Genomic DNA, 20,610 nt, shown 5'->3' with positions numbered 1-20,610 from the left:
CAAATAACATTACCGATCAGATCAGGAAAAGGGTGGACCCCTGCCCACCTCACCCCTGTTCCTGAAACAAAGGCCCAGAGAGATCGCTTGTGTGCTCACCGTCCTGGGTGTGCTGGGCTGTCCTGTCTTGTTTGCACGTTATCTCCATGTTTCTAAACGCAGACGTTTTATTTTGTAAGTCTCATAACTCCCCTCCCCCGCCCCCTTTTCTTTTTTACCCTCCCATCTCCCTACCCGAGACAGGCCTTGGGCCCCCTGCCTTTCAGCTGCGTCACATCCTCCTGAGGGAAACGGCGCCGAGTGCTGACATGGCCGTGGCTGGGAAGCTCAGCACGGCCGGGCCCCTAGGCCTGTCTTCACCGTGAGGAGGGCTCCTCAGTCCTGGTCTTCCCGGGTCTGAGCCCGCTCTGTGGCTTTCACGGGCACATGGGGGCTGGGCCCCCTGCCGCTCCCCTGTGTCCTGACCTCCTCCCCGTCCGAAGCCCACCAAGAGGCATCTGCAGGCCCTCAGGGTGTGTTTGCACAGTCTGCTGCAGGCCCATCTGTCCAGCCTCACCCCCCGGCTTCCGGGAGGCTTCAGGGGCCTGCCCCAGCTCCGAGCCTCTGAGCACTGCCTCCTGCGGTGAGAGGATGAGGCCCTGTCCTACCGGATGGGTGTCCACCAGACTCTTCGGGAGCCTCTTGCAGTGAAGCTCCTCTGGGGTCTGACTGTGCACCACCCAGTCTTCACAAGCCTCCTGTCAACTCAGGTGGGCTGGAGACCCCCCAGCCCGTCTTCACTGGGAACTCCACCCGCCCCCACCTGCCCCTTGGACGGCTGGCCCCACCTCCAGCCGCGCTGGGCTCCCAGCTGGTCCCGGACTGAGGCCCTCTGTCCCCGCTGCGCTGAGGCTGAGCGAAGCTGTCTCCAGGGCTTACCTGCTGCCCAGCTCTGGCCCCCTGGGCAGCTCTGCGGAGCTCAGGGCCTTCTTGGTGAGGCTGTGTGCTCTTTGGGGGGTAGGAGATGTCCCCCAAGTGTGCCCCTTCAGCATGGCCATCACTTTGAGGAATGGAGGGGACGTTGCCCTCTGGGGAGGGGCCTTCCATGGCTGAGGGAATCTTTCTCTGAGTGTCCCTCTCCGCCCAAAGCGGGGGTGACTCTGGATCCGGAGAGACTCTTACTGGGGGGAGCATGAACCTAAACACGTGTAGCCACCACAGCCTTGGCCCTGCTCCCCCTGGTCACCCCCAGAGCAGACCCCCCGCCCCGCTCCCTTCTCCTTCTGTGTCCAGCTCAGGGAGTTCTGACGTGCGGGGAAGCTCTGGGTGGGGGCTCAAAGGCCGCTGGGCCGGAACACCGCGGACGGGGCGGCTGAGACGCAGGCTCCTCCCTGTGTCCTGGGAACTGGAAGCCCAGGCCAAGTCTCTGGCGGGTCCTCTCTCCCACCTTGCGGATGGCCGTCTCCTCCCCGAGTGTCCACGTGGCCCCCATCTGCATGCCCGGGACACTTGCGGGGACAGCTGAGGGGCTGTGATTTCTCTGCTCGAAGAACACGAGGCTCAGGCAAGCCCTTGGCCGGCAGGCTCCTCCAGGGCCCGGCCTGCCTGCAGGAAGCGCTCTGGCCCCCTGCGTCTGTCTGCGGGGCCCTGGGGGGCTGGGTCTCTCCAGCCACCCCTGGCTCAGCCCCAGTGCGTGCCAGCTCCTGCAGGTGAGCACGGCGCCCATGTGTTGCCAGCCCTGGAGAGACTCTGGGAGCTGCACTCAGTTCCCTGGAAGCGACCACACCAGGCATGGGACAGGCACCCCCTCCTTCCAGGCCGGATACTGGCCATGCCCAAGGGTGGACAGGCCACTGGGCAGCAGGAAATGAGGGACCCAGATGCCAGTGAGGCCCGAGCACATACTTGCCTCATCTTTATTGCACTTTTACCACATTGCAAACTATTCCACGGAAATGCCTCGAAGGTAGCCAGCTGCAGGACTGGTCACACGTGCACCGGCTCCAGACGGTGCTCTGAGGACTGCGCGGTGCCTGGGGGACCGCTGGTCCTTCACTTCGCCTGAAACCCACGCGCTGTCCATCCCTTGACGCAAGTCCGTGAGGGCCTCGGGAGCCTCCCGTGGCCCCGGGAAGGGAGGAGAGTTTCTGCTGCGAGCTTGGTCCAGAGTGGGAGCCCTTCTCAGGACCATCTGGACCGGCTGGGTGGCCCACAGTGTGGCCTGCGGGGTGGTCAGGGTCTGTACAGATAACGTCTCTATGTATGTACATTTACACCAGGTATAAATACAAAATCGTAAGTAAAGGCTTCCTTTCCATACAAAAGGGTGCTGGCCTGCCACCAGGCCGCCTCTGTCCGTGGGCACAGGGTGCGCCCCTGGCTGCCCGGGTCTGAAGCGAGGCGCCTGCCCCGGCAGCCTGTCTGCCCTGTGTGGGCTTGGGTCCCGGGCGGCTGGCCTGGCCGCGGCCCGCGTTCACTACCTGCCAGGCGCGGCTCTGTGCTCGGGGCCCAGGTCGTCCTCCACGACACTGCGCAGCCCGTCCTTCTCCACGCAGACCCCGACCGCCCGGAGCACGAGGCGCAGCCGCCGGTCCAGCGCCTCCAAGTGCGGCTGGAACAGCACGGGGGCCACGCGGTCCGCGAGCAGGGACTCGGCCATCAGCAGGCTCAGCCGGTGCTCCTCCTGGGCCAGGAGCTGCAGCCGCAGGTACGTGGACCGCCGGATCCTGCCAGAGACGAAGGTCAGGCTGGCGCCCAGGGCGGAGCCTGCTCCGGCCTGTTTCAAGGGCGCTGGGGAGGGTCCCACTCGCAGGGGAGTCTGGCAGGCCCCGTCCTTTCTGGCGGGAGTGGGGCGGGAGACAGCCGTGGCTCGGCTCCGTCTCTGGGCCAGGGGGACGCGGAGCAGGAGGTTGGGCCCTACGGCCTGTCTCCCTGGTTGTTAAAGGGAGGGGCTGGGTTCGGGAGTCACATGAGGGGAGCTTGGGGGCGGGGGCCTCGGGTCTTCCTCTGCTCGGTGCGGACAGGGAGCCGTCCCAGGAGGCACTGCGCCCGGCGGGGTGGAAAGGCTCGGTCCAGCCTGGGGCTGCGGGGGCGCTGGGCTGGGGCGTCTGCACGGGCAGGGCCCTACCTGCAGCACTGCTGTAGAGGCACCAGGATGGACAGCTCGTCGTGAGAGTGCTTCCCAAACCTGGGGCAAGAAGGGCAGAGCTGGGGAGCGGGCGGGGGCACCTGGGCAGAGCTGCCGGGCTGCCCCTGGGGCCCGCCGGGGCCTGTCTCCTGCTGTCCCCAGCCCAGACGCAGGGCCTCGGGTGAGGCAGGTGAACACAGCCCGTCTCACCCTCTGGCTGCTGGACTGAGCGGGAGCTCGACAGTGAGAGGCCCTGGCCGGGCCGGGTGGACAAGGCCCGAGGGCAGGGCAGCCTCGGATCCAGCCGCAGGGGTGTCTTTTACAGCTGGGCGTGAGGGCCCCACACACTGCCTAGGTGCCCAGAGCTGACTCCCCCGAGGCGTCCAGGTACTTGCTGCTCTGACCCGCGGAGGGCCTGAGGCCTGCATACACGCCTGCTCTGGGGCGCTCACGGAGCGCCCGCCCGCCGGTGTGTCTGGGCCGGGGCAGCTGGCCCCTCGTGGCGCCTGGGAGGACTCACCCTCTCCCGTTGTCCAAGTGGATGATGAATGTGTCGTTCCCAAACTTCTCGAAGGTCTCGTAGTGATGGCGGTCCATGTTCCCTGTGGGGACAAGCCTGCTGGGAGCCTGCGTGAGGCTCGGAGGCGCGCCCTCCCTCCCCGTCCGGCCTCCGCGCGGGGAGCACTGAGCATGAGCACGGCCGCGGCGGCTGGGCCTGAGCTGGGCGCTCGCTGGGCAGGCCGGGGGCCCTGGACATACCCATGAGGAAGTCGAAGATGGTCATGTCCATGACGTCCAGGATGCGGCGGCTGCTGTCGTAGGGCGGAGTCTGCTTCACCTCCTCGCAGTAGTCAGGGTCCACTTCCCACCTGCAGGGGACCCGGCATCCGAATGGTGGGCTCCTCTATGACAAGGAGGCCCAAACCACCTCCTGGGGCCTGGGGCTGCCTGGCTCAGGACCGCGGATCCACAGGGCAGCCGGGGGACCGAGTGAGAAAAGGATCTCTGCGGTGGGCAGAGGCTGCGTTAACGGGGGCTGGGAGGAGCACGGGGCTGGGAGGCGACTAAACCACACCACCCAGAGGCCACGTGTGTGGACAGGCCGGGACAGCTCACTCGCGAGGACGTCTCCACAGCTGGAGGGACAGCGTCTCTCTCAAGGGGGGAAGGGATCTGAGGCCTCGTCCAGTTGTGGAGAGACCCGGGGGGGAGGTGGCACCCAGTCCCTGCGTGAGGGGCCCTTTCTGATTATCTGCGGCCTCAAGCACAGCCCTGCGGCTCCTCACACCGTCTGCTGTGGACAAGACCCTGGGGCTCGTTCTCTACAGCAGCTCGGGTGGGAGCCAGCCCTCCCGAGACCCCAGGGAGGCAGGACTCCAGAGTCCCCGGCCCAGCACGCCCCCAACGCACTCTGCCTTCTTGCGCTTGTGGTACGAGCGTCGCCAGGGGTTCCGCCAGGTCTTCCTCTTGGCCAGGGACAGGTCGGGCAGGAAGGCGGCCAGTGAGCCCTCGATCTGGTCCGGCTTCCCGCACAGCGCGTGCTCCGTGGAACAGTAGTACGAGCACTCCCCGTAGAAGCAGATGTTGTTGGCTGCGGGCGGAGGGGGCGGTCAGCAGGGGCCCGCAGGTGGGGTCTGCGACTTGGCACTGCGTCTGCGTCTTCCCTCCCTGGGCGGGGCCCGCCCACGGCCTCACCCTGGACCTCAGCCACCTGCTCCAGCCCCGCGTCGCAGACGGGGCCACAAAGCTTGGGACGCAGAGCTCGGATTAGAGTCTGGGTTCTTCCTCATCACCCTCCAAACTAGGTCTGGGGTCTGTGGAGGTTCTGTTCAGTGGTTTGCAAAAGGCCCTCATTCCAAGGAGAGGCAGCATGGGGGAGATGCTTGCAATCATGACCGAATAAGCACCCAGTATTCGCACAAGAACCCTTCCGTCTCAGTAATAAAAAGATAAATAACCCAATCTATAAATGGGCAAAGGAGTTCAAGGATCCTTCTCCAAAGAATATATAGTAATGGCCAACAAGCACGGGGAAAGATGCTGGGCACCGTGAGTCATCCGGGAAGTGCAAATCAAATCCGCAGTTTCTCACCCACTAGGACAGTTTTGATCAAAAGAACAGATAGTACCAGTGTGGTTGAAGGTGTGGAGAAATTGGCTGCACCCTGATGCAGCTGTGGTGGGAATGTCAAGTGGTGCAGCTGCTGTGAAAAACAGTCAGAAAGTTGGACCCAGAACCGGTGATCTGGCCACCCCACTCCCAGGCACACACCCGAGAGAAGGGAAGACACACGTCCACGCAGACCCTTGACAGAGGTGTTCCCAGCAGACCACCCCCAGAGGCAGCGTGGTTTGCCCGTAACATGGAGCAGCATATAGCCACAGAAGGAATGAAGTGGAACACCGCATGGATGAGCCACGAACACTGTGGGCAAAGCCAGACACCGTGCGCACGAGACCCTGGCAGGAGACGAACTGAACGGAAGCTGGCGGCTCTCAGAGCCGAGAGGAGGGGAGACTGGGGTGGCTTTGAACAGTGATGGTTTCTTTCGGGGTGAGCAAATACCCTGGAATCAGTGGGGCCTGCTGCACAACACGGAGAATGCCCTAAAAACCACTTAACTGCACACTTCAGACACTGGACCCAAGACGTGTGGGTCACGTCCCCACAGGAGGAGAGTCGCGAAGCGCCTCGTGCTGGGCGGCGGGCGTGTCTGAGCCTGTGCCTACCTATGGAACCGCGTTCTTGCGCTCCGTCACTGCCTTTGTTTGTGGGGGAAACAAGCCCCAAGCCCGTGGCCCCTCCGCACCGGCCCCCGCCCTGCCAACAGCAAAGCCTGCCCGCCCCCGCCCTGCACCTCAGGATCCTGCAGCCGCTGCTGCAGACTGGGCTCAGCCTGAGGTCTCTTGTGTCGACATGATTTAATCTCGGCCTGTTTTCAGGAGGAAAATCCTCTCCGAGCCCTGGAATTCGTGTCTGTAACCTCTGAGCCTAAGCTGACTTTAGATGGAGTCAAGTGAAGAGAGAGGCATCTCCCGGGCCCACAGCCTTCTCCCCGTCAGAAACCCGGCCTGCGCGGGGGCGTCAGGGTGGGGCTCCTCCAGCCTGTGGCCTCTCACTGCTCCGCTCTGCAGCCCCGTGGGGGGCCGGGCCCTCACTCCTCTGAGCCTCCGTCCCTGAACAGGGGGCTGTGCAGCTCCTGACCCGGGGAGCAGAGAGGACAGGCGTGGAGTGGCTGGGCTCGGGGAGGCAGTGCCCGTTCCTCTTGACAGTGATGCCCAGGGCAGCTCAGGGCAGCGGGCCAGACGGCGGGGAGGACCTGAGGACTCCAACGAGACAAGCTCCCTGGCCCTGGTCTCGGTGAAGATCAGGGGGTCCCAGCCTGCCAGCCTGAGGGTCCCGGAGAATCCAGGCCGGTTCCCCTGAATGTTTTGGGGCTTTGCTGGCAGGAGGGGTGAGTCCTTGCCCATCTCAGAGGCCCCGAGGGTGTGCGTGGGGTGTCACAAGGGGCAGGGCTGCTGGGGAGGGGTCTGTCTGCTCTGGGAAACCCGTCTGGCCCCTGGCAGGAGACTGGACACTGGCCACAGAGTAGCAGAGGCCCAGGGACCACCCCGCCAGCCCCCAGCCAGTGTGGGGAAGAGCTGGCATAAAGCTGGCTGAGTGGCGGGGAGGGGCAGGAGGGGCTGGGGGGCGCACGCCGCGCCCTCTCCCCATCTGCCACGCCCCCCTGCGCACCCTGCCCCCCATGGCCTAGACCTGCACAATGCGGGCTGACCTCGGGATGAGACGCGCGGCGACAGAGTCACCGGGAAAGTGGGAGAAAGGTGTCACACGGCAGACGCGGGCCTGGCCGCTGGCCCCACTCAGTCCTGTGGTGACGGGGACTCAGCCGCCCCCCGCCTGACGCTGTCCCTGGCTGACGCTGCCCCCAGCTGGCTGGCCACTCCCACTTCTTAGCCCACCAGGCTCCCCAGCCTCTGCAGGCTGCACACGTCTCCCCCATTTTGACGGACCCAAGAGCAGGGCTACTCAGGGCCCTGAGGCTGGAGGCAGTGGCGTGGATTGGCGCCTCCGGCAAAGTTCGGCCTTTGCAGCTTTTACACCCGCGACAGGCGCAGAAATGCCAGCAAAGCAGAAACACTCCAAACGAATCTGAACAGACCTCATTTTCTAGTGAGATCAAAGCTGGTTCCTGTTAGCTGCTGCTTAAGAGAAAACCAAACGCTTCCCAAGGCTTTCGGGGAGAAATCTGGCTGACGGAGCAGAGGCGGTGGGAACAGAAACAGTCTGGGCGGAGAGGGTGGGTGTCAGCAGCAGCAGGCGGAGCTGAGCCCAGAGCCGGCGGCTCCTGGACAGGGAGCAGGAGCACATCCAGGCGGGGACCCACAGGACCGGGAGAGTGGCCAGGAGCCGGGACCCCCACGGGTCCTGCCTCTGGGACTGGCCAGGCTGAGCGACGGCGTGGCTCAGGGCGAGGGGGGTGTCAGCGCCCGCCGATGGATGCCAGCATCGGCGAGGATGACAGAGACCCGGTCCCAGGTGTGGACGGGTGCGAGAGCGGCGTGGGATGCCTGCATCTCAGATCACCCACCTAGACAGCAAGTGACTGTCTGCTGACCGTGGAAAGGAGCCCTTGCTCGTTTACAAACCTCCGTAGGACAACTGAGCTCAGGGAACACAGCAGGGGCGCAGCTAGGAGGCCCCTGGGCCCAAGCGGGAGACCCAGCAGAGAGACTGCTTGATTCGTGTCCGTTTCTTGGGATTTCAGACTTCAGTCCCTCCGCTTCCTTGCGACAAACTACTCTGTCCCTTCTGCTCGGGCTCATCGACCGGTTCAGAAACGAAAGAGAAAACATGGGACAGGCCGCAGAACCGGCACTCAGGGTGACGCCGCGGCGGGAGAGACAGCCGCCCGGCGCCTCCCCGCAGCGAGGGGCTGGCAGAAGCAGCGCCGTCCAGACAGAAGGCGGGCCACGGCCGTCCTGGCGGGCGCAGGGCTGGGAGGGGACTCTGAGGATGGACCAGTCACCTTCGCTGTGAGGATGCTTCCAGGTGTAGCGAAACTGCTCAGACTCCAAGCGGCAACTAAACCATTTAAAGCCGGGGTGTGGGGACGGGGGGCCACCGGGGGCTGGGTGAGGCTGCGTCCCCTGGACGTGACCGAGGTGGGCCCACGCCCCACAGGCCTAACCTCAGAGACCCTCCCAACAAGGCTCTAGCTCGGGCCCTCGGCATTGTCACGTGGGCCAGACACTCGTTCAAGGGGGATGGAGCCCTCTCGCCTCGGGGGTCCCGTCCTGCTCTCCTCTCTGTGGGCTCGGAGAGGAGGAACCGCGAGCATTGCGTGGCAGAGATGGCCTTAACGGAGCGAGGGCTGTGGGCCTCAGTTCTGACCAGCTCATCACGCGGCCGAGACGCGCGCTGACCTACAAGGGAGGGGCTTCTGGGCCAGCGGATCTTTGGACTTGGCGAGTGGACTCTGTCTGTGTGGACTGGCTGGGTGGGTGCCTGGCATGGCTGAGGCATCCCTGCAGGGTCGGGGGCCGGGGCCCTGCTCTGTGGGGTCTTGGTGGCCCAGCTGGGTCACTCTACTCCGCTGTGCCAGCGTCACTGGGACAATGCAAAATGTTCCAAGACGAAATGCAAGTGACAAAGGCCGCAGGATGTAGGAGGGGCTCCTCGGGGTCCAGTCTCAGGAGGGGTCGCCCGGCCCCAAAGGGGTGGTCAGGAAGGGAGCCCTGAGGATTAGATCTGACGCAAGCGGGCAGACCACCCCGCTGAGCCTGACCCTCCTTCGTGTGTGTGCTGGAGGGTGGCACCACGAAGTCAGGACCTTATGCACCTGGAGTGGGCAGAGGCCCGAGGGCGGGGCAGTGCCAACCCTCCAGGGACCAGGGGAAGCCCCACTCTGTGTCCAGCGCTCCACAGAGGAGAGGGCGGCCGCAGGGCCCTGAGCCACGTGAGGGTCTTTCCGGGGTGTTTTTAATCTGGGGGCGTCCAGAGAACGGAGGGCCGCTCTGGCTGCACCACCTGGAGATGGCTTCCCAGGAGGCTGGGAGTTCGCCCCAGCCTTTGGCAGCAGCAACATCACCCGCAGCCCAGGGGCGGAGTCAGGAACGACAAAGACCACCTGGCAGCTCTGAGACTTGGGGCGACGCAGACACAGTGCTGAAGCCAGGCCGCTCCAGGTGCAGGGGAGAGGTCACGGGGTGAGGTCACAGGGGAGGGGGCCACAGGGGAGGGGTCACCAGGGAGAGAGGTCACTCAGGGAGGGTGGTCACCCGGGAAGGGGGGTTACCCAGTAGAGAGGTCACCTGGGAGAGAGGTCACCCAGGGAGGGTGGTCACCCGGGGAAGGAGGGTCACCTGGGGAGGGGGGTTACCCAGGAGAGAGGTCACCCGTGGAGGGGGTCACAGGGGAGGGGGGTCACCCAGGGAGGTGTCACCTGGGGAAGGAGGTCACCCGGGGAGGGGGTCACCTGGGAAGGGGGTCACCCGGGGAGGGGGTCACCTGGGAAGGGGGTCACAGGGGAGGAGGGTCACGAGGGAGAGAGGTCACCCAGGGAGGGTGGTCACCCGGGGAGGGGGGTTACCCAGGAGAGAGGTCACCCACGGAGGTGTCACCCGGGAAGGGGGTCACAGGGGAGGGGGTCACCAGGGAGAGAGGTCACCCGGGAGAGAGGTCACCCGGGGAGGGAGGGTCACCCGGGGAGGGGGGTTACCCAGGAGAAAGGTCATCCGTGGAGGGGGTCACAGGGGAGGGGGGTCACGCAGGGAGGTATCACCCGGGGAAGGAGGTCACCCGGGGAGAGGGTCACCCAGGAAGGGGGTCACCTGGGGAGGGGGTCACCTGGGAAGGGGGTCACAGGGGAGAAGGGTCACAGGGGAGAAGGGTCACGAGGGAGAGAGGTCACCCAGGGAGGTGTCACTTGGGGATGGAGATCACCCGGGGAGAGGGGTCACCTGGGGAGGAGGGTCACCTGGGGAGGAGGGTCACCCAGGAAGGGGGTCACCCGGGGAGGGGGCCACAGGGGAGGGGGTCATAGGGGAGGGGGGTCACCCAGGGAGGTGTCACCTGGGGAGGGGGTCACCCGGGAAGGGGGTCACCTGGGAGAGAGGTCACCTGGGGAGGGGTCATCCAGGGAAGGAGGTCACCCGGGGAGGGGGTCACCCGGGGAGGGGGTCACCCGGGGAGGGGGTCACCCGGGGAGGGGGTCACCCAGGGAGGAGGGTCACCCGGGGAAGGAGATCACCTGGGGAAGGAGGTCACCCGGGGAGGTGGTCACCCGGGAAAGAGGTCACCCAGGAGAGGGGTCACCCGGGGAGGGGGTCACCTGGGGAGGAGGGTCACTCGGGAAAGGAGATCACCCAGGTAGGGGGGTCACCTGGGAGAGGGGTCACCCGGGGAGGGTCACCTGGCGAAGAAGGTCAACCGGGGAGAGAGGTCACCCGGGGAGGGGGTCACCTGGGGAAGGAGGTCACCCGGGCAGGGAGCTCGTTGGGGAGGGGGGTCACCTGGGGAGATGAAGAAAGTTCTCCACAGCTTCTTGTCCCTCGTGACGTCCCGGATCTCCTTGGTCATGTTGACCAGCCTGCCGGCCACAGGAGGAACCCGGCGGAAATCCAGGATCCTGGTGGAAGGACAGGGAGCGGCATCCTCACTTGAGGTCTCTGGGCCCTCCACCGGATCTGAATGGACCTGCTCTCCCCTGTCAGCCCCCAACCTCCACTCCTCCCCAGAAGCCAGGGGCCCCACCGAGCCCAAAAGGGGTCTGTCCTCTTCCGCAGAGCTGCCCCAGACCCGGGGCCACCAAGGGAAGGGCCGTTTGCGGGACTCGCGATCTTGGGTCTTGTCAGAGAAGCTGACACCCCGAGTCTTCTGGCCCCTGTTCCTGACGGCCAGGTCACAGCAGCCCGCGCCTGCGGCGGCAATGGTGCGGGGCGCCCGCGGGGGCTCACCTGTCCAGGTGGAAGGCGGCGATCTCCGCATTATGCCTCTCGTAGTCCGAGAAGTAGAAGAAGTCGGGAGGCGTCTCCTGCTCTCTCGTTTGCCTGCAGAGAACAGGACGAGACAGAAGCAGTTTGCAGGGAGAAATCCTCCCAGTGGAAGGGTGTGGAGCTCGTGCCAGCTCCAAGGAGCTGACTGTCAGGCTCCCAGGAATCCTGGGAGTGAGTGTTAAACGTAGTCAGGGGAGGGCCCTGCTCCGAGGTGTCCGGTCCGCTATCCTGCCTTCCTGGAGTCTCCTCAAGCTCAGTCAGCCTCCCGTCCCCACCAGCCTGCAGCTCCCAGCATGAAAGGAGTCTTCAGTCGAAGGAATTCGGAGTTGGGTAAGAGTCCTACAGAGTGCGCGTGAGCACCCTGAAGGCTCTGACAAGGCCTGCAGCCTCGCCCACGGGGCTCACAGCGGACAGCGGGCTCTGCACGCATGAGCCCTGCCAGCTGAGCTCTCACCGCGGTCTGCTGCCTCTTCCTTGGAGGCGGCTCTTCCCCAAGCCTCCCCTGACCCACAGCGAGCGTGGCCAGCCCGTCCCTCACATCCTGGGCCCCGGGAAGCCCCGCCGGGCCGGCCGCCCCATCTCCATGGGCGCATGTGGTGAGGGAGCAGGGCCTGGCCCTGCCTGGGCCCCACGTCCCCCCGAGACGGGAGGACTGAGGAGCTCCGGGAGCCCACGGCTCTGATGTCCTGGGCACCCCCGTGAGCAGCAGACAGCCCCCAACCCAGCCACATGCAGGAGGCCACACGCAGGACGGCGCTGAAGGGCAGATGTCACCCTGTGAACGTCAGTCACCCTGCAAACACAGCGATGGCTGGTGTTTGGCCTCACACGTGGGGACACCTGCTCCCTGTCTGAGGGCTAGCAGGACTGAACACCCTCCCTCCCTGGATGAGATCCAGTGTGCTCCAGGCCCGCCTCCACCACCGGGACCCTCTCTCCAGGAGGCACCACCAGGGAGGAAGCACAGCCCTCAAACTGCAAGAATCTGCAAAGGTCACGACTTTTCCCCGAGCTGGGAACTTGGGCCTCCTGTGGCCTGGCGCACACCTCCCCTCGGGCGGCCTGGAACACGCCAGCCCAGGAGATGCAGCGTGTTTTTCCTGGTGACGCTCCCCAGCCTGCTCCCCTGTCCGAGGCCTTCCTCCCCGGTACGCAGCAGGGCTCGGCCAGAGCCCCCGGAGCCTCCCGACGGCCCTGCTGGCGTGCAGGTGCTGGGACCACACGGCCACCCTCGGGATGTGAGGCTCAGGCCGGCAGGGCGCACGTCCACCGGAGGGCACCTCACTCCCTGTGCTCTCAGAGCGCCTGGCAGGACACACCCCTTCCTCCACGCTTCCAGAACGTCACCTGAATCAGCCTTTCCAGGAACCAGCTTGTGACTGGCAACAGACCACTGCCCACAGTTCCAGCAGGGGTAACGCTGGCCAGGACAGGGCTCTGGCTGGGTCAGCCTGGCCTTGCCCGGGCCCTTTGTGAGAAGCACAGGGTACCCCAGGGATGGCTGCTGGTGGCCCAGGTGCAGGCCGCCTCGTCCCCGGGCGCGGGTTTCTCCATAACAGACCCTGGAAGGGGCTGGCACGTGGGGCGCGGGCTGCAGGGTGCCCAGCGGAAGGGAAGGCCACACTAGCGAAGATCCTGAGACTTCATGGAGACCGAGTCCGCGTTTCTTGGTGGAAAACCCTGATTTTAAACGCTGGCAAGTCAGTTTTTTCAGAAGACGCTGTGGTTCAAACCAAATAAGTGTGGCTCCCTCACTGGAAGCCTCCCACAGCCCTGTGTCTGCAGCTGCTGGCGGGCTGGGCACTTCTGAGGCTGGAAGTGGCAGCTGACTCAAGTCCCTGGTTGAGCCGAGCACTGTCTACACAGCGCTGGTTCTCCAGAGTTTACCTGGAAAAGGGGTGGTGCGGATTTTAGCAGGCTTCTTTTCTGCAGACCCTCTGTGTGCCTGGAGCATGCAGACCCCAGGGCGGCCCCCTCCGAGAGGCGGCGTCTTCCAGTCGCCTGCAAACCCCACCCCACACGTCCCTGGCCTTCTATTTTTTCAGTCTGTTGTGGAATTAAGAATTATTTTTGTTGGAAAGTACGTCAGAACTCACTGCCAGCCTGTGGCCCAGAGCCCTTTAAAATCATGGGCTGCAGTGGGCCCCCCACCCCGCCCTGGGGCCCCCCACCCCGCCCCGGGGCTCCGGTCACTGACTCTGCTGGGAGCGGCCTGCACTGCCCTCCCCAGCCCGGCGCGGCTCAGCAGGACCTCCGACCTCAGCCGCCGCCACCACCACCGCTTTTGCCTTTGTTCCCTTTCCTTGACCTTGGCTCACCCTAGAGAGGTCACCTGGAAAGCAGGTGGCTCTGAGCCCACAGCTCTGGGAGAAGACCAGACGCTTCCTGGAGGCTCTGTGACCAGGTTCCAGAACAGTTCCTTGTTCCTTCCCGTCTCCCACCGCAGGGTTTTCCAGTGACCTCTGTCGGGCCATCCACAGGAAGGCAGCTCTGCCTACCCCCTGCCGGATGCCCTTTCCAGCAGCCCAGGCCTGAGAGGAGATCGCAGGGCTCAGGGCTGTGTGTGCGTTGGGGGCGGGTGGTGGATGCTGGCGTGTCCAGGGCCCCGCTGCTGAGCCGGGCACAACCCGGGAGCGTCCGTGGGAAGCCGGGGCCAGGGCCGCCCCTCTGGGGAGACCAGGACTTCTTTCCTCGCCTGCCTGCCCACTCCACCGCCACCTCCCGGGTTGCGCAGGGGAGCAGCAGGTGCTTTGGAAAAGTACTGAGCCCAGTGCACCGGGCGGGAGAGTGGACTCGGCTGAGCCAGGTGGCTAGGCAGCCTCTCCTTCCTTCAGGTGTTGGGGGGAGGTGTGGGGCGAGGCCCATCACAGGCCTTTTCCTCGGAAGAGGGGCATGAGGACGTGAACAGGCGGTGCTGTCAGAGTGGGGGCTGGCTGGGCCCCCGGGCCGCACCCTGAGGTGGGGGGTGGAGATCAGCGTTCCTCCTCTGCTGACTGGGAGGGACTGGGGCTTACGGCAGCCTCCCCCTGCTGGGACCAGGGGCCAGAGGAGCCTCCTGGGGCCCACCCCCACAGGCAGCAGTCAGCACCGGGAGCTCCCACACTACCTCGGAGGTCAGCCCGGCACCCCGGCCTGGGGCCTGCGCGGCAGAGAAATGAAAGCTTTAGGGCTGACTTCTTGGTAAAACAGCAACTGGGGAATAAGGCAAACCATGGGGTTAGGTGGCCGCTGGAGTCAAAGAGGGCCTTGGCGATGGTGACTGGGGTGAGAAGGCGCAGACAGGCAGGAGCTGGTGGAAGCGAGGAGGCCTTAGAGTGTCACGTGAAGCCCCAAGGCCACCGGAGAGCAGGCTCTGCAGGGCACCCCGACGCCTTCAGACCCCAGGCCTGTGAAACCCTGCCGGTGCTCCGGGCCGCAGGCGTGCCCCTCCCCCCTGCCATTCCAGAGGACCACAGCCACGCCCCTGCCTTTGGAGGGGCTTCTCTGAGCTCAGAAGAAAGCACAGTGACACCCGACTGTGGTTGCACAGACTGAAGTGAGACCGACTACTACGCTGACCTCCCCCAGGAAATCTGTGCCCTAAATCCCTAGAACCTATGAATATGCTACCTTAGATGGAAAGAGGAACTCTCTTATGTGATCTAGTTCAGGATCTTGAGATGCAGAGATTATCCTGGATTATCTCCACGGACCCAACATCATCAAGAGTCTTTAAAAGAGGGAGGCGCAGGGAGGCGTGAAGGCAGGGGAGCCAACACTGATGGCTTTGAAGGCAGAGGCTCTGGGAGGTGACCTGTTGCCTTCTCCAGCGCCCCTCAGCAGAAAGCCAGCTCCCTCCAGAGTCTCTGGAAGCCCACAACCCACAGACCCATGTTAGATTCAGACCTCCAGAACCGTAAGAGACCAGGGCTGTGTGGCGTTAAGCCGCTACAATTAGGATCGTTTTTTATAGCAGCATCAGGAAGCGAATAGAGAATCTCTGGCAACACCGCAGCAGCACAAAAGACACGAGGGTTTGGCAACCCTGGAAAGGCTGTGAAATTCGGTCTGTTTCCTCCAGATCTGGGCATGCTGAAACCACCACACTTTTAAGAAATGACGCAGAAGGTTTTGAGAGAAGGCGCCTCTGTTTCCAAAGAAGCCTCGTGGGCCCTCCTTGGGCTGCACGATTCATCCTTGGGCAGCCTCTCAAGGCTCTGATCCTTGTCCCTGTTTTCTGGTTGTTTTTGATTTTGGGCTGAGAGGCAGGTGGGATCTTAGTTCCCCAAGCAGGGATCGAACCCCCTTCTCTGGGAGCATGGAGTCCTAGCCGCTGAACTGCCAGGGATGCCCCCTGTCCTTGTTTTAATGACACAGATCGTCTGCAGAAACGCAGCTGGAAACGGCGGGCCCTGGTCAGGAGCTGGGGTCTGACCCAGTCCCAGGCTCTTCCTTCTGGGCCCCAAAGTCAGACATGCCTCCAGTTGTGGGGCCTGAAGATCCGTATTCCTCAGAGATCAGAACTACCTCCTGGCACAGTGAGGCTCGAGGGTGCTGGCCCCCAGCCACCTGGTCAGGTGTCTGCTCACAGAGGAGAAGGGGCCACAGCCCCAGAGGGTCGGCAGCACAAACCGTCCCCGTGTCCCCAAGAAAGGTCCTGGCTCCCGGAGGGGGACGTGCCCCCCGGGGGTGCATCTAGTTTCTGCGAGGTGCTGCCCCAGCCCACAGGCTTCACCGTGGTGCCCCCAGAGCCGCTGCCGGACCACCGTCCCCTCCGCAGAGAAGCAGACTCTGACTGTCCCCACTGTTACCATCAGCATCTCAGCCTTCCTCAACTTGTGGGAAAACAGAGAACTTTTGCTTCGGTTAAAAATAGAGTAAATTGGCAGCTCATGACCAGAATCTGTGAAGGAACAAAAGCCAGCGTCTGACTGGCTCTTCCTCCGAGCAGAGTGCCCTGCTGCGCGCTTTCTGTGCGCACACTCCCTGGGTTGTGACGCGAAGTGTCCCCCACCCTGTAGACAGGACACAGCCAGTGAGGGCGTCCAGCTCGCGAACAGAGGGGCCCCAGTGCACGGGGCCCCGGGCTGAGACGCGAGGCTGGGGCTGCACTGGGCGGGGCGGGCCCCTCTGCACTGGATGTCTGGGAGGAACACTGGCGGGGAAGCTCTGCCCACCCAGGCCCGCCCTGGCTGCCGCCCTCGCCAGGCTGACGGAGCGTGTGTATCCTTGATGCCCTCTGAAGTGTGGCAGGTGTGATGGCTCAGGGGGGATGCCTGCAGGGGGAGCAAAGCCCCACGGACCCTGGCCCCACCCCGCCAGCCTGTGCAGAGTGGGATGGGGCCACGCACTCCCACGCGGTGAGCGGGAGAGAGGGCAACTAATCGTCAGGTCACACTCTGGAAAAAGAGCAACTGCGACCGCTCAGGGCACACACAGCCGTCACACGGCCTTCCTGCGTCCCGTCTGTGCTGAGGGCCCCGAGGTGCCTAAACTCAGCCCGGAAGCTGAGGCCCAGACAGAGGGGCCTGCCGCACATAGGGTGGGAACGTGGGCATCCCAGGGCTGGTGAGGCGGCGGCGCGCGGGGAGCCGCCCCTGCTGGGCCCACTCGTCCGGGGCACAGCAGCGCGGGGCTCCCGCGGGCCTCCCCAGCCCCCGAGCCTCTTCTGTGGTTGATGAGTAAGCTGCTGATGGCAGAGCCGCCTCCGCGGAGCTCTCCGGGGCCCAGGGCGGCCGCCAGAGCTTGCGCCCACACGGGCTCGCACCGCTGGGGCTCGGACGCAGGCAGTCTGACTGGGTCCCCTCCCGGGTGAGGTGGCAGGGTGGGGGGAGTCCGCAGACCGCAGAGCCCAGCAGCTCCTGTCTCCCCACCGCCTCTGGGTAGGCCCCCCCTTCTTTCAGGCGCTGGGGCCACGGGGGGCTGTGTCCTGCAGTTCTGGGGAACAGGACCCCAAACTAGGGCCTGAGTAGGTCACACCCCCCCAGGGACTGGGGTGTGGATCACTCCAGCCCCATTCTGTTCTCTTGGGGGCATGGACCACTCCACCTCGTCCAAGACTTCCAGCTTTCTCAGGGGTGGGGACCAATCCCGCCCCGTCTAGGCTTCCCCGGGGTGTGGGCCGCTCCGGCCCCGCCTAGGTTTCCCCGGGGTGCAGACCGCTCCGGCCCCGCCTAGGTTTCCCCGGGGTGCGGGCCGCTCCGGGCCATCAGGCTCTCTCAGGGGTGCGGGCCGCTCTGGCCCCGTCTAGGTTTCCCCGGGGTGCGGGCCACTCCGGGCCATCAGGCTCTCTCAGGGGTGCGGGCCGCTCCGGCCCCGTCTAGGTTTCCCCGGGGTGGGACCGTTCCGGCCCCGCTCAGCTTTCTCGGAGGTGCAGACCGCTCCGGCCCCCTAGGTTTCCCCGGGGTGCGGGCCGCTCCGGGCCATCAGGCTCTCTCAGGGGTGCGGGCCGCTCCGGCCCCGTCTAGGTTTCCCCGGGGTGCAGACAGCTCCGGCCCTGCCTAGGTTTCCCCGGGGTGGGACCGCTCCGGCCCCGCTCAGCTTTCTCGGAGGTGCAGACCGCTCCGGCCCCGCCTAGGTTTCCCCGGGGTGCGGGCCGCTCCGGCCCCGCTCAGCTTTCTCGGAGGTGCAGACCGCTCCGGCCCCCTAGGTTTCCCCGGGGTGCGGGCCGCTCCGGGCCATCAGGCTCTCTCAGGGGTGCGGGCCGCTCCGGCCCCGCCTAGGTTTCCCCGGGGTGCGGGCCGCTCCGGGCCATCAGGCTCTCTCAGGGGTGCGGGCCGCTCCGGCCCCCTAGGTTTCCCCGGGGTGCGGGCTGCTCCGGGCCCGTCTAGGTTTCCCCGGGGTGGGACCGCTCTGGCCCCGCTCAGCTTTCTCGGAGGTGCAGACAGCTCTGGCCCCGCCTAGGTTTCCCCGGGGTGTGGGCCGCTCTGGCCCCGCTCAGCTTTCTCGGAGGTGCAGACCGCTCCGGCCCCCTAGGTTTCCCCGGGGTGTGGGCCGCTCCGGGCTGAGCAGCTTTCTCGGAGGTGCAGACAGCTCCGGCCCCCCTAGGTTTCCCCGGGGTGCGGGCCGCTCCGGGCCATCAGGCTCTCTCAGGGGTGCGGGCCGCTCTGGCCCCGTCTAGGTTTCCCCGGGGTGGGGCCGCTCCGGGCCATCAGGCTCTCTCAGGGGTGCGGGCCGCTCCGGGCCATCAGGCTCTCTCAGGGGTGCGGGCCGCTCCGGCCCCGCTCAGCTTTCTCGGAGGTGCAGACAGCTCCGGCCCCGTCTAGGTTTCCCCGGGGTGCGGGCCGCTCCGGGCCATCAGGCTCTCTCAGGGGTGCGGGCCGCTCCGGGTCATCAGGCTCTCTCAGGGGTGCGGGCCGCTCCGGGCCATCAGGCTCTCTCAGGGGTGCGGGCCGCTCCGGCCCCCTAGGCTTCCCCGGGGTGCGGGCCGCTCCGGGCCATCAGGCTCTCTCAGGGGTGTGGGCCGCTCCGGCCCCCTAGGCTTCCCCGGGGTGGGGCCGCTCCGGGCTGAGCAGCTTTCTTGGGCCCCAGGTCTGCCTCCATCGCATCCCTCCTCTGGTTTCTCGAGTCCAAACCAAGGACACACGACTGCACGGCAAGTCTGCTCAGGAGCCCTGGAGACCGCCTCGTCCTCAGGCCCTAACCCTCCACTTCCGTGAAGACCCTGCTGCTGGCCAGGTGGTGCCCTGGGGCAGAGGCCGCCTGGGGAAGAGGCTCCGGCTCCCGACAGGGGCCAACCCCATGGGGAGACCTTGCTTCTTGCCAGACGCACCAGGCGGGCGAGGGAGCAGAAACCAGCCTCCCTGCCACTCACACAGCAGAAGGCAGCCACCTTGTCATTACGGAGACATATGAAGCTGTTTAATATCAGGTTTTCGGCGGCAGATGTCCAGGGCGGGCGGGCAGGCCGCTCCCTCAGCAGCTCCTGCTAACTCTGGCCCCGAGAAGGCAATGGCAGCCCACTCCGGCGTCCTTGCCTGGAGAGTCCCAGGGACAGGGAAGCCTGGTGGGCTGCCGTCTATGGGGTCGCACAGGGTCGGACACGACTGAAGCGACCCAGCAGACTTGGCAGCAGCAGTGGGGGTGGGCATCTGTTTGGGAGAAGGCACTTGTCTTAGAACCTCGGGCACCTGCCGTCCACTCCTACCACCCTATTTCTCTGTCGGGGAGGATTTTCCTGGAGGCGCGGGCCTCAGGATGACCAACCCGAGGATGGGACTCAGGCACAGAGCAGCCGGCCCCCGCAGGCCACGTGGCCAGAGCATCAGGGGCCAGCGCTGACTGGCCGCTGTCAGGGGTCCCAAGGGGTTTTCACCCCCGCCAATCCCACTCCCCCCACCCAGGGTCTCCAAGAGACAACTCTTCAAAGTGGGACATGGGACAAGACGCTCACTTATGGTTGGGCAAAATAATTAACTCAAAAGACACTCAAGTGTCTTAAGGTGGATTTCATGCAAACCAATCTGAAAACAATTCAAAGGTCTGTGACTGTAAAGCAAGTCTGACGTTAAAAGGGACGGTAGTGACACTCGCTTTCCAGAGCAAAGGGGTGGGGGTGAGGGGGAGATTTGCTTGAAAGAGGAAGCTCTACTCTGCTCTAAACACTGTTCTGCCAGCTTGTCTGGGGTTTGAGGACGTGACTAAGGAATGGAATTAAGAGTGGAAACGAGTGCTCTCCCCGGCAACCGTGCACACAGGCCCCCAGCTCTTTTCTTTCTGTATTTAAGCCCCTGTTCCTCATCTAAGAGAAGACGCCCTTAGTCTACTACACTGTGGAGCGAATATTCAGCACCGAGGCGGCTGCTGCGATGCTGCTGCTCTTCCCTGGCACAGGGGGTAGAGTCTGGGTCATTCTTAAGGCTTTTTAAGAGCTCAGGCCTGCAACATTTCCTTTCGGGGCATAAGAAACAGCCAGCTGATCAAACTGCTCTTGAGACCCCCAGCGTGGCCTCCTTCCCAGCACGAGGGAACCAGGACCAGAGTCTCTTCGCTCCTTCCCATCTTCTGCCCCTTTCACGGCAGCACAGTGACGACCCCCAGGGAGCAGAGTCCAGAGACCCGAACACCAGACAGAAGCAGAGAGACTCCCGCGCCGTCGTGCAGGAGGGCGTTTCCGGAAAGAATGACTTGCTCGCTTTGATTTGAACAAAGGGGACAGTCTTTTCCAGAAGCTCCCAAGGAAACGTGTCGTGGCCCACTAGGGCGGGCGTCCTAAAGGAGCTGGGGGGCCTGGGAGACAGCACGGCCCCCACCTGCTCGACGGGGGCGGCGCAGGGCTGGGCCAGGACTACACTCTCGGCAGGTTGTGCTGAGCTTTCACTGTGTACCTGCCTCCCTGCCAACCTCCCTGCAACGGTTACGGAATTAGTAATCACTCCAGATTCCCAGTGGGAGCAGGAGAAGACAGTGGACTCCTGTGGTCACCTGACTTACGCAGTCTGGGCCCATGGCAAGCCAGCAGGCGTCTGTGGAGCTGGAGTGATGGTGCCCCAGCCCCTCAAGCCCGTGGACTGCAGTGGCCCAGCACA

At 64.8% G+C, this 20,610-nt stretch overlaps 1 protein-coding gene across 1 annotated transcript in view; it reads right to left on the bottom strand.

Moving 5' to 3' along the window:
* Nucleotides 1-1,901: 1,901 nt before the first annotated feature.
* FAM20C (FAM20C golgi associated secretory pathway kinase) overlaps nucleotides 1,902-20,610 on the bottom strand; it is a 33,436-nt gene continuing 14,727 nt past the window's right edge. The window contains exons 4-10 of the mRNA XM_068968212.1: nucleotides 11,066-11,158; nucleotides 10,622-10,737; nucleotides 4,517-4,697; nucleotides 3,866-3,975; nucleotides 3,627-3,708; nucleotides 3,107-3,166; nucleotides 1,902-2,705 (exon numbers count right to left, since the gene is read on the bottom strand). Coding sequence (XP_068824313.1) covers nucleotides 2,456-2,705; nucleotides 3,107-3,166; nucleotides 3,627-3,708; nucleotides 3,866-3,975; nucleotides 4,517-4,697; nucleotides 10,622-10,737; nucleotides 11,066-11,158 — 892 coding nt within the window. The 3' untranslated portion in view covers nucleotides 1,902-2,455. The remainder of the gene's footprint in view (nucleotides 2,706-3,106; nucleotides 3,167-3,626; nucleotides 3,709-3,865; nucleotides 3,976-4,516; nucleotides 4,698-10,621; nucleotides 10,738-11,065; nucleotides 11,159-20,610) is intronic.

This window comes from Capricornis sumatraensis, chromosome 3, assembly GCF_032405125.1.
Source record: "Capricornis sumatraensis isolate serow.1 chromosome 3, serow.2, whole genome shotgun sequence".
In the NCBI taxonomy this organism is placed as follows: domain Eukaryota; kingdom Metazoa; phylum Chordata; class Mammalia; order Artiodactyla; family Bovidae; genus Capricornis; species Capricornis sumatraensis.
The sequence above is the reverse complement of the archived record's forward strand: the minus strand, read 5'-3'. Positions and strand labels throughout refer to the sequence as shown.